This window comes from Mytilus galloprovincialis, chromosome 1, assembly GCF_965363235.1.
Source record: "Mytilus galloprovincialis chromosome 1, xbMytGall1.hap1.1, whole genome shotgun sequence".
Lineage (NCBI taxonomy): Eukaryota > Metazoa > Mollusca > Bivalvia > Mytilida > Mytilidae > Mytilus > Mytilus galloprovincialis.
The window spans coordinates 38,150,535-38,167,257 of record NC_134838.1 but is presented as its reverse complement, the minus strand read 5'-3'; the positions used below and the strand labels follow the sequence as shown (position 1 = coordinate 38,167,257).

Below are 16,723 nucleotides of genomic sequence, written 5' to 3'. Positions count from 1 at the left end.
AAAAAAATTTGGAAATTGAATTAAGGAATATATCTCTCTCATGCAAAGCTCTGAATTTTATCTGGCTTCGGGTATACTTTTTGTCCTTTTTGTACTATGAGCTCTTCGTTTCATTAAGTTATGGATTTTCAAATATTTAGCATTCGAACATCAATACAGAAACCTTGTGCATCTGATGCAGAAAAAAGTGTATTGCTTATGGTATCATTAATATAATACTTCGATGATGTAATTAAGCAGTCTTCACAGGGATATCCTGTACAAAACCCCTCTTTTCAATACTCGTGTGATAAAATTTTGAAAAAAGTACATAAAACAAACCAAACGAGATAATTATGGGTGGATAGAATAGTAATATAAAATACATTTTCCAAACACGAGGATGGACTCTTTATTCAATACAAATATTGTTTCTGGAATATAACAAGGAGTCCGACATTATAAATTATTACAAATTTCTTAAATTTCTTGAAAATGATATAACCTGATTAACAACTTCTTTGTAATCAGCGTTTACAACGGTATTGTGAACACGCTCATGATGCATGTATTTTTCCAACAAATGATGTGGCTGTGGATTTGACCTTATTTCTTGTAATGTCTTAAACATAGATGCTAGGTCATCTTTACTCTCTGCTTTTCCCATGAAAGACATAATTTCTGGTGCGAATTTATCACAGTGGGCTGTTGAAGCTATTATCATAGGTCTTTTACCATTGTTAAACCTATCACCGACTGCTTTTGCTACTGCGGTATGTGGATCTAACATATACCCTGAAATATATATAAACTCATATTATAAATCTAAAACAATAAGACAATTTACAATTGCAAATGTGTTTTACTTCATAGTAACTTTATACGCATGTAAAATTTTACAGTTACATACCGTGTCTATCCTCCTCCCTTGTATTGTTTTATACCAATTATCAGTCAATTGACTATTGAGAGCGTTCTCTATCATTGATTCATACATTATTAACTTATCTTACCTAAATTATGTCAAACACATAATTCAAATTCAAATCACCAACACAAATGTTCTATTTTTGTCAATTAAGTTGAGGATAATTGTATTTGTTATGAAAATCTAACACTTCAATTAACAAAATTTACAACAATTCTTTAAATCGGATTTATCGACTTTTATGTACAGTTTAATACTGAAAGGGTAAATAATTACCAAATCTTAACAAATAAAGGCATCAGAAGTATGACGTGCTCATCAACTTTGTACTTGTTTGGCTTTCTTTACTATTTTCGTCTGAGGGTCACTGGTGGGTCTTATGTAGACGAAACGTACGTATGGTGTATCAAATTTTAGGCCTGGTACCTTTGATAACTATTTGCATGTCGAAATGTCCCATTGTAATGCTTATTTATGTATTTTTCTATCATTGATTCATACATTATTAACTTATCTTACCTAAATTATGTCAAACACATAATTCAAATTCAAATCACCAACACAAATGTTCTATTTTTGTCAATTAAGTTGAGGATAATTGTATTTGTTATGAAAATCTAACACTTCAATTAACAAAATTTACAACAATTCTTTAAATCGGATTTATCGACTTTTATGTACAGTTTAATACTGAAAGGGTAAATAATTACCAAATCTTAACAAATAAAGGCATCAGAAGTATGACGTGCTCATCAACTTTGTACTTGTTTGGCTTTCTTTACTATTTTCGTCTGAGGGTCACTGGTGGGTCTTATGTAGACGAAACGTACGTATGGTGTATCAAATTTTAGGCCTGGTACCTTTGATAACTATTTGCATGTCGAAATGTCCCATTGTAATGCTTATTTATGTATTTTTCTATCATTGATTCATACATTATTAACTTATCTTACCTAAATTATGTCAAACACATAATTCAAATTCAAATCACCAACACAAATGTCATATTTTTGTCAATTAAGTTGAGGATAATTGTATTTGTTATGAAAATCTAACACTTCAATTAACAAAATTTACAACAATTCTTTAAATCGGATTTATCGACTTTTATGTACAGTTTGATACTGAAAGGGTAAATAATTACCAAATCTTAACAAATAAAGGCATCAGTAGTATGACGTGCTCATCAACTTTGTACTTGTTTGGCTTTCTTTACTATTTCCGTCTGAGGGTCACTGGTGGGTCTTATGTAGACGAAACGCACGTATGGTGTATCAAATTTTAGGCCTGGTACCTTTGATAACTATTTGCATGTCGAAATGTCCCATTGTAATGTTTATTTATGTATTTTTCTATCATTGATTCATACATTATTAACTTATCTTACCTAAATTATGTCAAACACATAATTCAAATTCAAATCACCAACACAAATGTCATATTATTGTCAAATAAGTTGAGGATAATTGTATTTGTTATGAAAATCTAACACTTCAATTAACATAATTTACAACAATTCTTTAAATCGAATTTATCGACTTTTATGTACAGTTTAATACTGAAAGGGTAAATAATTACCAAATCTTAACAAATAAAGGCATCAGTAGTATGACGTGCTCATCAACTTTGTACTTGTTTGGCTTTCTTTACTATTTCCGTCTGAGGGTCACTGGTGGGTCTTATGTAGACGAAACGCACGTATGGTGTATCAAATTTTAGGCCTGGTACCTTTGATAACTATTTGCATGTCGAAATGTCCATTTGTAATGTTTATTTATGTATTTTTCTATCATTGATTCATACATTATTAACTTATCTTACCTAAATTATGTCAAACACATAATTCAAATTCAAATCACCAACACAAATGTCATATTATTGTCAAATAAGTTGAGGATAATTGTATTTGTTATGAAAATCTAACACTTTAATTAACATAATTTACAACAATTCTTTAAATCGAATTTATCGACTTTTATGTACAGTTTAATACTGAAAGGGTAAATAATTACCAAATCTTAACAAATAAAGGCATCAGTAGTATGACGTGCTCATCAACTTTGTACTTGTTTGGCTTTCTTTACTATTTCCGTCTGAGGGTCACTGGTGGGTCTTATGTAGACGAAACGCACGTATGGTGTATCAAATTTTAGGCCTGGTACCTTTGATAACTATTTGCATGTCGAAATGTCCCATTGTAATGTTTATTTATGTATTTTTCTATCATTGATTCATACATTATTAACTTATCTTACCTAAATTATGTCAAACACATAATTCAAATTCAAATCACCAACACAAATGTCATATTTTTGTCAATTAAGTTGAAGATAATTGTATTTGTTATGAAAATCTAACACTTCAATTAACAACATTTACGACAATTCTTTACATCGGATTTATCGACTTTTTTGTACAGTTTAATACTGTTAAAACAACATCCGCTAATTTATAGCTTTAGTTTAAATAAACGTGATGTCGATTACTGTTTCAAGTGGCAATTAGCATTAACGTTAGGATGGAAAGTAGACTGATACAAAAGTGCTGCACAGAAACAAGCGTCTGTAATATACAGATGGACACTGTGAGCACCATTCCGTTATACAACAAAATGTTGTAGCATCAGAAAAAACTGATATTCAGTTTTACTTAGATGAAATGTTGTGGTATCAGAAAAAACTGAAATTCAGTTTTACTTAGATGAATTTTTGACTAACTATTACAGTCTTAATATGATATTCTAAAAGTCATTCAACTAAAAAATTTCAACATGAAGTTTAAATACCTGTCTTTTGAAGAGTGTCTTTAATTGTTGAATGACACTTTTGTTCGCTACACCAATCAGCAATGAACATACTTTTCATTTTCTTCAGTATCTATACATGAAAACAAAACAAGACTATATAGACTATAAAGACTTTATTAGAAGATGCATTTGATAAACATGATTTTTCTACCATAATTGTAAGCACTCGTGTCAATCTTTATTACGAAGTAACGTTTTATTTTTGCACACAAAAGGAAGGAAACAATGCATTTTTTTACTGATCTTTCCTTAAATTCTATATACCGGTGGCGGTACATTTTCATAAGTTCAATTGATTATATATCTGGTAGCATGAATGCACCATAAATCTTTTTCGTAAATAAGAAACTGATCAACTTATTTCCAAATTCACCGTAAATATAAGTGCATATACTAGTACAGTGTTTCTGCCTTATCTTCACAAATAAATAGTTCATCAAACTTACATCTGGTGGTACCTCAAAACACTTCTGGGCATTAAGTGAACCAAAACAAGAATTCACCAAGTATGAGTTCTCATTAGACAAGTGATAAAGGTATCGCTCAAGATTTGATGACACTAGGATGTCGATGGCTGGTGAAATAGTCTTTACAAGACGTCGTCTTTGGATATCATAGCGTCCAGTGTTAATAAATTCCGTTAAAACGTTGTTTGCATTTGAAGCACATATAAAACGTTTAATGGGTATTCCCATTTCCTGAAGAATAAAAAGAACAGAACACTTTTCATTAATTATGTTTTTTGTTTTCTATGAAACTTATAAAAGATTAATATACAGTACTATATACAGTTTTGTCTTCTTTTTATTAACATCCAAAAGTCGATTTCTGCACCTCTTCTAATAAAATTAACGGTATCAATTTTCTTGCACCAGATGCGCATTTCTAACATATAAGATTAACAATACCATACTCTCATACAAAAACTCTTTGAACAAAACCAGTTAAAACACAGGAATATTTTGTAATATTTAAACGATCAGTTAACTATATCATATGACCTTATGAAGAAAATGATGGATCAAACCTGGTTTTATAGCTAGTTAAACCTCCTTTTTGTTTCAACAGTATGCAACTGTCAAACATGTAAGAGGTTAAGCAACCCGTAAACTGGGTTTAATCCTCTATTTTCTACAAAAAGAAAATGCAGATTAAACATTAATATAGCTACAAATATATGTTTTTTTTTGTTTTTTTTTTATCAATATTGAGATGAAACATTCATTGTAAGAATATAAAAAAAATACAAATTAAGCAGGCTGTAACAACTAAACTACTGAACCCAAAGGAAAATTCAAAACGAAAAATCCGTCGTTAACAAATGGCAAAATCAAAAGCTCAAACACACCAAAAAGGGTAAAGCAACTGTCATAGTCTTGACTTGGTACAGGCATTTCATCATGTCAATCCATCGAATTAAGTAATTTCAAATACCTTTGCATAATATGCCGCTAATATATTACCAAAATTACCAGTAGGTATGCAGACGTCAATCTCATCACCAATAGTAATAACCCTTTCTTTGACTAAATCTAGATATGCTGAAGCGTGATAAACGATTTGTGGTAAAAGTCTACCCCAGTTAATAGAGTTGGCAGCACTACAAAATAGTTAACTACATTTAAAAATTCATCAATAATTGATAATTGTCTACAAAAGTAATGTTTGAAAAAAAAAACGTTGCTACGAATCATAATTTGTTAAAGCTGTGGTCAAACCTTACCAGATAGCACGAACGGACGACTAACGGATGAAAAAAAAAGTTTTCCGTTGACAAAATTGTTTTCCGTTGTGAATAAATAAAGGCAACAGTAGTATATAACAAAAGGCAACAAGTTTAAAATTTTAATACGCCAGAAGTGCATTTTGTCCACACAAGACTTACTAGTGTGACGCCCAGATACAAAAGTTTGAAAGCCGAAACAAGTACAAAGTTGAACAGCATCGAGGACCAATTAAGAGTTCAAAAAATGTTGTGCCAAAAACGGCCAGGGTTTTTTGATAGGTACCAGAACATCCCTATTATTTAGAATAATTTATACTTTTGCAAACAGTACTTAAGTTTTATAAAATGACTATACAAAAGATGTACATGATAAAACTGAAGTATTAACTAATTACAGGAAACAACCGAAATACATTACATAACCCGACAGTTGCAACACAAAAAGTAGACACATCTGAATTAGTTAAAACCTCAACGCCAAGTGACGTCATATTTGAAATTGTAAAAAATGACAAAAAATGACGTCACATTTGAATTTGTAAAACAGATCATGTGAGTCTGTTGATGTACTGACCAAATAAAACGTACGTGTAACGAATGCATGATGGACACACACAGGATATGCAACGTACGAGAAACGAAAACGTACCGGACAGAACGGACGTTGAACGTATATCCAACACGGACGAGTACCGCATAAAACGGACACACCTAACGGAAGCGTACCGGATACCACGGATAAACAAGGTTTTGGTTTGTTCTTCCAAAAGCCACCAAAGTATAATGTTTGGCCCTGAATAAGAGCTGCTTGATAGTGAAGACGTGCTCTTACTCTAAGATTGATTATGAATAATAAGCATTTATGAAACTAATTGACAAGAAATCTGAAAAACCAATAATTGGCATTTCTTACGTAAAATTTCTATTGGCATTTGTCCGTTTCAGATCCGTTCATCATCCGTTTTATCCGTTATACGTCCGGTAAAAGTCCGTTGGTGAATTTGTCTACCAAACCTCTAACGGATGAATAACAGAGAAGTAACGGATACAAAACGGAAACGGAACGGAAAAGTTCCGTAATAAACGGACGCCTACCGGATGTACAACGGACACTTCATCCGTTGAACGTCAATTCAAAGTTTTGAACATGCTCAAAATTTTCCACCGGACAGAACGGACATCGATGGATAAAACGGACGCTGAACGGACATCTAACGGAAAAGAACGGACATAAACGGATTAACAAGAGGCTGTCACAACGACAACAAACCGGATTTATTAACATTTATTTGTGTCCTGGCAATATCACAAGAACCATTACTGATGAATGGTGAAAGTGAAAATCGTCAATATCAAATTTGACCTCCATTTTGTCATCAGTATCAACATATTAAAATTTGAAAAGCTTAGATTAAATGGTTCATGAGTAAATGCAACAACGTGAATGGAAACGCCATTTTACGATCTTTCAAGAACCATAACTCCTGAACGGTAAAAGTCAAAATTGTCATTATTTAACTTGACCTCTATTTTGTCATCAGTAACAACATACTAAAATTTCAAAAGCTTTGGTTGAATGGTTCATGAGAAAATGCACGGACACGACGGGAAACACCATTTTTCAATCTTTCAAGAACCATAACTCCTGAACGGTAAAAGTCAAAATCGTCATTATTGAACTTGACCTCCATTTTGTCATCAGTAACGCCATATTAAAATTTTGGAAGCTTTGGTAGAACAGTTCATGCATAAATGCACGGACACGACTGGAAACTCCATTTTTCAATCTTTCAAGAACCATAACTCCTGAACGGTAAAAGTCAAAATCGTCATTATTGAACATGGCCTCCATTCTGTCATCAGTAACAACATATTAAAATTTGGGAAGCTTTGGTAGGACAGTTCATGCATAAATGCACGGACACGACTGGAAACTCCATTTTTCAATCTTTCAAGAACCATAACTCCTGAACGGTAAAAGTCAAAATCGCCATTATTGTACTTGACCTTCGTATAGTTGTCAGTAATAACATATTAAAATTTTAAAAGCTTTGGTTGAACGGTTCATGAGTTAATGCACGGACAACATTTGATTGCCGCCCGCCCGCCCGCCCGCCCGCCCGCCCGCCCGCCCGACCGCCGTACATGCCCAAATCAATAACCGACATTTTTGTAACAAAAATCCGGTTAAAAATAAGTTACGCGGTCGGCGTTCGTTTGCGCTATCCGTTTAGGTGTGACCGGGGCTTAAGACTTTTTAAGTTGCCAATTATAAGTTGAAAAAAAATCACATATCGCAGTTCATGTTAATTAATAACACGGAACCAAGTTATTGAAAAAAAACCCAGCATAACTCAATGGATAAGTAATAGTTTGAAGATGTACCGACGAGGACTTCAATAAATGTCTTTAACCAAAAGTGAGGTGTTTTATTCGTGTTTTACGATCACGAAATTCACTTTTCCATTTTTTTTTTAAATGAACCTTTATAAAAAACAAACAACGAACAAGTAAATATAAAAAAACCAACATTAATGCAAAGGTTAAAGGGGTGGCATTGTACACCAAACACATGATTATGACTGCTGTCAATAATTTGATCGTAACTGTAGGTTCTATATTGTAACTTTTTAAGTGTTATAACATTATCATAAGCGTTTACTTCGAGATTACCTCAATTTACAGTTATTTTCCTGTAAAAGCATGTTTGCTAGTAGTGGGTCTTGGAATGCCATTTTGACATATGACTGACAGTTATCAAAATCACCATTTACTCCTGAAATAATGAATAGTTCATGTAATTCAAGTTTATTGCACTTCGTTTCAGAAAAGAAGAAATTTAAGATCGATTAATGTGATAAATAAAATAACCGTATCGTCATAGAGGGGACAGTCAAAGAAGTAAATATTATCAGTTGCAAGGAGATAGGGCTTGTCAGTTCTAAAGCTAGTAACAAATATACCTTACCTACAACATGGACGTTGTTTGATTTCATAGACGTCATTTGTTTCTTTTGAACATCACTGATTCCATTTTCAGGGAACAATACCAAAACTCCAACGCCAGATTGGCCTAAAAAGAGTATATCAAAATCACTATCTATAATTACATAAAAACTTTTAGGATATCATACTAGGACAAGATGATGTTCTGGGATCCAAGAGAGTAAACCTTTTGATAATCTTGAGAGAGCAGAAATTTATATCTCTAGCCATTGTATTTTAACCGGAGGACGGAATACAGATAGTTTTAAGTTTTAACTCTTTGCATAAAAACATTTCCCCCTCCATTTTTTAATAGTAAACCTAAATGGTTGATCACTAAGACATATGTGGCCTAACTATTTCTAACATTTGATTTGTTATCAGCTCAAAAACATTGACTTCAAACCATTTGCAGGAGCACAACCAATCTAGATAAAAGATATGTTTCGATCTAAAGTGTACGCCCTTTGCACTTCCCGGAATCTGCCACTGATTTGGTATCGAACATTATAACAATGATGAGTTAGTCAACCTGTGCAATGGTTTAATGGTATCTTTCACTCTGTACATCTAGTCTAGTGATCAGAATCGTCTTTTGTTTCTCCAGCCCTGGGTTTTTGATGGTGTTCATGTTCTTCAGTCTTTAGTATCTAGATTTTTTTTCGTATACTGTTGTTGAGTTTTACTTTTTTGACATGGCGTTGTCAGTTTGGCTTCAACTTATGATTTTAAGTATCCCTTTGGTATCCTACGCCACTCTTTTAACTTTCCATCGGTATTTTGACTGACAATAGCTATACTTATGATATTTAGTCATTTTACCTGCATATTAAGAAAATCATATTTAGTCATTAACTTCTAACATCATATTTCTAGATTTACCTGCATATTAAGAAAATCATATTAAGTCATTAACTTCTAACATCATATTTCTAGATATACCTGCATATTTAGAAAATCCATCCAACACGGCACCACCGGTGTCTCCTGATGTGGCAACTAGTATTAAATATCTAAAAGAATGGATATTGTATGTATGCATATTTAAAAAATCACATCTTGCAGAACTGAAATATTTTTACTTCTTACCATCGATCGTTAGTTACCCATACCCTTTTCTCGTTAATTGATATAAGCATACATATATAATGTCTCCATGTAAAAAAAAAACAAATAAAAATCGATAAAGACAAAGCCGTCTATGTAAACTCTGCCTGACAGACACACAATTTTCGAAAAATCTATAAGTAAAACTATAACTTAAATTAATGTAAATAAAACGTTATAGGTTTGGTGCGACCGAAGTTGTTTTTTCCAGATTTACCGTAATTTGTCAGGAAGGCTCCGATATCAATAACCTTAGCCCAGGATGTAAACATCTTAAAACATATAGAGCAAGATTAGCAAGATGACCAAAGAGGCCATATATAATAGCTAAACCACGGAACAATTTGTGTAAGGGAGTTAGAATATTAGTTTCATAATATTTATACGTTTATAAACGGGAAATTTAATAAAGGAATGTTAAAATTCATATCAGTACCGACTACTGATGTGGTGAAACAATTTGAAACAAGCACTAGCAGTCCATCAGCAGTCTTTTCGACCTGTTGCCCGGAAATGAAAATAACACTTAAAAATTTGCGTTCATCTGACCTTTTTTCTGGATTTAACTTCGTTAGGTATGCTCGAACAAAAACGATACTTTTTGCTAGAAATAGTACTATAAAATTAAACCTAGATGGCCTCGGTGTTCATTATCAAGAAGCCAAATCATCACAGTATCTTAATCATTTTTTATGTTCATTTATCTATTCATAATCAATTGGTTTTTGTTTGTGCAAGGTTCATTGACACTTTTTTTATCATTTCATTGCAGGTACCAATGTAGTTCGACAGTGCAAGACGGGAGAATATTAGCGAGTTTACAGGTCCGTATTCGTATATCCCTGCTTTTCTTTGGACAAATCTAATCAGTTTGCAAATCTCTGCGGGAAACCATGAGATAACATTTTGTTACAGTTAATCCAATCATCTATCTTAGCTGAACTTAAAAGGCCTATTTTAATGTATGCAAAGACCATAACATTGTATAATCATAATACACCTTTTCTATCGCTTTTGATCGCTTAGTACAAAAGTTGTATGTTGGTTAACTGACTTTGGTGTTTTGTAAGATTTTCTAGAACAGATTTTACCTTGTTGATGTCCTGCCTAAAACTTGTAATGCGTGAACAAAGAATTGTGGCAATAATTGTAGCGCAGCGTCTTTGAATGATGATGTTGGTCCGTGGAATAGTTCGAGTAAATACTGATTTTTTTCTAGATGTCGAATCGGGAATATCTCTTTACTGTCAAAACTCCCTTCACTGTATGCCGTGTTAATAAACTGTTTAAGTAATGTTGGATGGAGATCGTCCGGATGGATCCATTTCTCTAAAATTCGAAGAGCTCTATCTTGGTATGTTAGATCCACTAATCTATCCAATTGCTTTTCTGAAAACTTCGCAATGATGTTGTTCGGGACAAATAAACCACCATCTGGGGCTAAGCCTTGAAGGATGGTTTCGGAAAATTTTATTTCATGCGTCTGTTTAGAAAGGTCTCTTGTTGAGACGTACCCAGATGAATTCTGATAACGTTTCAGCTCTGCGACAATCTTTCCCGCTATTGAGTCTTGAGTTTCATTTTCTTCGCAAATTACTCGAATATCATATGCCTTTTCGTAAAACGATTGTCTATATTTAAGTATGTCTATCATCGGTACATCCGGGCTTTGTCCTACAATGCGATTAACTTTCATCTTTTCTAGTCGATCAACGATGTCGTCATGTTTAGTGTCCAAGAAAACTACAATTCCAGTTTTGGAAATGTGGTTCATAGCAGCCGAATACATTGGATTTGATCCAGATAATGATACCACGTGTCCATTACGGTCAAAGTGAAGTAGGGCCCTTCCTTCTTCTTCAACAAAACGATCAGGTCCCACTTCAGATAACTGAAAAAAAAGATTTTAAAAATCGACATATTTAACAAAAGATATACATTAACTGTTTGGAATTTGTGAGTTGAAAAATCAAAACTACTAAAAAGTAAGTTTATTCAAAATAGAATCAGCAATAATTTATTTTAATAAAAATGTTGACTTGCCTTTAACAACTGTTCATAGTTCACTTAATATACGTGTAACATAATATTTTAATATACATCAGCTTAAAATAGAAGATCAAAGTTCACAATACATGGTGTCCAGAATGGATGTGCAAGAAGGGTAATCCACATAAATTAAATATGTATGCACACATAATTTAAATGAAAAATAATTGGATTATTTAATAAAAAGAAGATGTCGGATGACCTCAATCAAATTTGACACCCAACGTTTACCAAAGTAGACGAAAACGTTTTGTTTTGGCATTCAACAAGGAACAACGTCAGTAAACATATCTGAAGATCTTGTAAAACCAGATCGTAAAGAATCTATGACAAAAATTGAAAGAAGGAACTACAACAGAGTTAATAAAAAAAATATATTAAGCTGACTATTTCATTAGAAATAAAGTTACCTTATCTGCCACTGACTTTCCCCAATATGGTTCTAAGTGATGATCATCTATGTCAGCCACTGGCAAACCAAGACGTTCCCCTAGTATTCTGCCTAGTGTGGTTTTACCGGAACCTGGACTTCCCATTAATATTATATTTGGCTACAAATAGTCATTATAATATATTTGTTACACGATGAAAATATAACGTGTTTAAACAAAAACCAAGCTGGCACATAGTAAATGATTTTTGATGCCCAAAAAGTATAACTACTAAATAGTGATGAACAACAATGTTCCAAGTTATTCACCGACTGCTTCTTATATTAGAATTGAACATTTATCAGTAACGTTGTTAAAATGATAAAGATGCGCATGCCGTCATCTAGACAAGAGCACAAGTCTGCTTATCCGTTGATTCAAATTATCATGTAGTTCTGGTCATCAAATTGTTCCATGATATACCATGTGTTTTGATGCACTTCAGTGTTTCTGTTCTTTCATTGTTTTCCTCCGATAGTTGAACCTTCCACCATTATAACAGTGTGAAGAAGATTATGTATAGCCGTAAAAATGAAATAATGGACAGGACTACTGTCAACAATTCCACATATTGGGCTATAAAACTCAATTTGGATATTGCGTGGCGTGTGTCCAATTTCAGCGTCTCGCATTTTGTACAAACAGCAAAAATTAGCAGCCGTCTATTGTTCAGTTATTTGCATGCCTACATTCAATATGTTGAATATTCTTACAAGATGGGCTGGATTAAAAAAATCGTTAAAAATAATATTGTCGAGAGGTTCATGAAGTGATGTTGGTCACTTGAGATTTTAATAGAGGGAACACTTCCTACAATCTGTTATGGGTAGCTGTAGTTGGTAGGAATTATTTCCTGTGCGATCGGAGCTTCTTATGGGCCTGAAGTGTATTTAATATTGTCTATGGCTATTAGGTAATTTGTTATTTTGCTACAGATTTACGCCGCGTTTGTAGAATTTACAGCCCTAGATCACTTATCAGGTTGCAGACAAATGATCTTATTTGATTTCTGCTGTTGATATATCTTGTAGTTCGCTTTTGAAGCTTCTCCAATTCATCTTTTACTTTGCTGATAGGGGTCCTTTACTGTCGTAGTTTATTCCATCTTTGGTCTCACTTGCGTCTTCTTAGCATGCTCCATAATTGGTGGATTTGGAGCTGATGTGGAATAGCTCAATGTAGGAATCTATTGAAGGCTTCGACTGGCAATACCTGTGAAATTTGTTATATTTCCCCCTAATCCACACAACTTAAGATGGTGCTAGCCATGTGTGAGAACTCTGCAATTTTCAGGGTCGAACTCAATTCTCCAGACATATTTACAAACAGGTTAGATATCTAAACGTACTAACTTTGGAAATGTATTTTAACTGATCAAAAGAGTTGACGCTGTTGATGTTTTGTAGGAGTGAATTCCACAGGACAACTGTGAATAGAAAAAAGCTGTACTTGAAGTAATCTGTTTTGGAGCTGAATGTTTGGTTATTGAAGTGAATTGTTGAATCTTGTTTTTTTTTTACTAAAAGGTTAAGGTATACTGATATAAGCCTTTGGTTGTTATTTTGTACATCAGTTTTACTCAATTGATGTATCTGCGAGTTTTAAGTCATTTCATTTTTAAGATGGTCAATCATGGAAGTTGCACTACTGGTGTCATGGTACCTGTTGGTGACGTAGAGTGTTGCTATTCTTTGTACTTTTTCAATGTTTCGTGATGGTACTATGTTTATATCCTTTTACAACAGATACATGTAAGAGACATTGGTCCAGGACAACATATGAATTTGTAAATGATTTTCATAGCCTAGTAAGGTCTTAAAATAAATAATGATGCAACAGACAGGTGTAGGCTGAAAATTAATATTCTGTCCCACAAAAGACTGGAAATAGCAAAGCCTGGCGAAATAAATGAACCCGCATTGCAGTTGATGTGAAAAATGAATTTTCTTTCCTTGAACAATTATGTTGGTCTTCATCTGAAATGAAGCAGCAGAAACCTCGTATAATTCTTAAATACATTGGTTTGAGACTGACGCATATGACGGAGTTTCAAGGCTTTCATTTATCCTTTGTAGTAAAGTGTAATTGACTTGGGCGCATCTCAAACAGACAGAAGGCCACTTCTCTGTACGATATTTACAATAGAATATTGATCTTTAATTACATCTATGTACACTGGTTATCCTGCTGTCTATTTCAGATGTGGTTGGGTCCAGGGGATGGTATTCACTCTGGCCCTGAAATCTTCTAGAGATCCGGACTCCACTACAGATTCGGGGAGTTTATTCCATTCTCTAGTTGTTTTTGGGAAGAATGAGTGGTAGTAAACATCCCTCTTCACTCTAGTTTATCTAAGTTTGTGGTTGCCCCTGGTCCTACTGTCCACTGTTGTGTAGTATCTGGCTGGATCAATGGCAATCAACTGGTGTTGAGTCTTGTAACACAGCATCAGACTCTGTTTCCATCGTCTGTGCTGCAGTGATTCCCATTGAAGTTGGTCCAGTAGCTTGGTAACACATCCAGCTCTCGGCTGAGTTACTACACTGTTAGCGTAAACTATCAACAGTATACATGTGTATGTAAAAGAAAGTTGACGTAACATATTTTCCTTTCAGGCAATCAATAAGAGTAACAGACTGTTAATAAAAGCAGTGAAAATTGACTCAGATGAATTTAGCAAATGCAAGCAATGTATGTGTATAACACGAACATGGTATACACTTGTCAAGCCCAATTTATTATGATTACCTGTTTACCACCTGATTTGGTAGAAAATATTCTGTAAGGTAATTTGCAACTCAAACACCAGCTGATTCCATTCTGTGCTGGTCTGAAAAGTCTCTTGTGGCATTTTAACAAATTTAACAACGATTTCTGAAATTTCATGTTGTTTACTATTTCGGCTTTACTAAATAACTAAATCACCACAGGACACGGACACGTATGCATGGTATGTGTGTGCTTAGTCTAAATAGATAACATAGTTTTTCAACTAAGTATATATCTCAGGACGATAACAGTTATTGACTATTAAAAATTAGGAAGGCAAGGCTTCGAAACATAACTGTAATGTACAGACATGCGTTACAATATAGATCAATATAACTATGAGCAAGACAACGGGAATAAAAAGTGAACTACTGTAAAATAAAACCGTATTTAATAAAGGACTATTTTATTATGATCTATTATGTCTAGAACTATTATAAGAGATCTATCATGGGTGAGCCCAGGTAATCACATCATCACAATTGTTTTAGCCAGTAAAATCTCATAATCATTAAATAATTTTTTTTTAACAAGATAATCAAAAATTCAGTCTTAGCCTCAGTGATTATCAAATAATCAAATAATCATTAAATATTTGATTTTGTAATCAAATTATCACAATAAAAACGGCCAAGTAATCACATAAACAACGGAAATTTCTAAAGCGGAACAGAATTAATTCTGACGAACCTAATTCGTAAAGCCGGGCCAATATAAAATCAATGCGAAGTGCATGAACTACATTAACAATCTATCTTAAAAAATATTCTACGCTAGCTACTATCCTGAACTCATTTCACAAATACTGAAAACCTCTTTTTCACCCGTAGTGATAAAATGGTTGCGTTATTTTTTTTTTTTTTGTAATATTTATTGATCAATTCATTATTTTGTATACTTCATTATGTTGCTCTTGTTGCCAACAATGTGTGCCTGAGTGTATTAATAAACTTGTCTTGTCTTGTCATAATAAATAACTAAGTTGAAAAGAAACCCACAATATTTCTTTTCTTTTAAAGCCGGGACGTCACTTCAAGATCTACATGCAGCATTTTTTCTATGTTGTAACCAGAACAAAGGAGACACCCACACTGAGGGTAAATGAAATTTGAAGTACAACCTCATTTGCAAAAAAAAAAAACATACCGCGAGACTAACAGATTGGCAACAGTCCATCATGAAAACGATGCACAGCCAAACTTGAGTTTGAGATTGAATCATCAAAGCGGGGATAAACTCATCTGCTCCTTAGGAAGGCGAAGCAGCTTACAGTTCACTCAGTTTTAATAGCAAAATTTGCATATTCAATTTAACGTTACCACCTGATTATAAGTGACTGTTTGACATTGCTAAATCGTCTCAGTGATACATATAAACAAAATAAGATGTGGTATGATTGCCAATGAGACAACTCTCCACAAGAGACTAAAATGACACAGAAATTAACAACTATAGCCTATAGGTCACCGTCCGGCCTTCAACAATGAGCAAAGCCGATACCAAGTTTCAAGTATTTTTATTTCTCAAAGACCTCAACAGGGGATTGTGAACAATAAAAAATACTACATAAGTATTCATAATATAACAAAATAACAAATATTCAAAGTAATGCAGTGAACATTATAAACATTCATTAACATAATATACATTTGAAAAAGTAATGCGTTTAAAGGAAGACATTAAACTTCAAACGGGACATATTAATGGTTGAAACAATATTAGTTTAATTAACAAAAGCTAGTACAAGTTTAAGAATTTAAATTTTTTTAAGAACAACATTGTAAGAGTCAGAATTAAATAACTCATAAAAAATTTACCACACAGTAAGCGATAAAAGACCCCGAAATGACAATGTAAAACAATTCAGCCGAGTGTTAATATAACACTTTAACATTTCATTTTTTTTATTATTTATTTTAAAAGTTTGTTTAATGATATATGTA

General features: G+C 33.2%; 1 protein-coding gene across 1 annotated transcript; it reads right to left on the bottom strand.

Moving 5' to 3' along the window:
* Positions 1-375: 375 nt before the first annotated feature.
* On the bottom strand, positions 376-14,951 carry LOC143073557 (threonine synthase-like 1). Its single transcript, XM_076249194.1, has 10 exons — positions 14,760-14,951; positions 11,991-12,131; positions 10,623-11,422; positions 9,367-9,437; positions 8,408-8,512; positions 8,113-8,215; positions 5,148-5,313; positions 4,160-4,411; positions 3,693-3,783; positions 376-774 (listed from the first exon to the last, which is right to left on the bottom strand). The coding sequence occupies exons 1-10, from the start codon at positions 14,895-14,897 to the stop codon at positions 449-451; spliced, it is 2,193 nt and encodes a 730-aa protein (XP_076105309.1). The 5' UTR covers positions 14,898-14,951; the 3' UTR covers positions 376-448.
* Between the last annotated feature and the right edge of the window lie 1,772 nt (positions 14,952-16,723).

What these genes read in the sequence shown, in the direction of transcription:
- LOC143073557 (XM_076249194.1), bottom strand. Translation starts at nt 14,897, where the DNA reads ATGAAATTTCAGAAATCGTTGTTAAATTTGTTAAAATGCCACAAGAGA. An exon ending in CCAAATCAGGTGGTAAACAG is followed by an intron (nt 12,132 to 14,759) that starts GTAATCATAATA and finishes GACTATTTGTAG; the next exon opens with CCAAATATAATATTAATGGG. An exon ending in AGACACTCTTCAAAAGACAG is followed by an intron (nt 775 to 3,692) that starts GTATTTAAACTT and finishes TATATATTTCAG; the next exon opens with GGTATATGTTAGATCCACAT.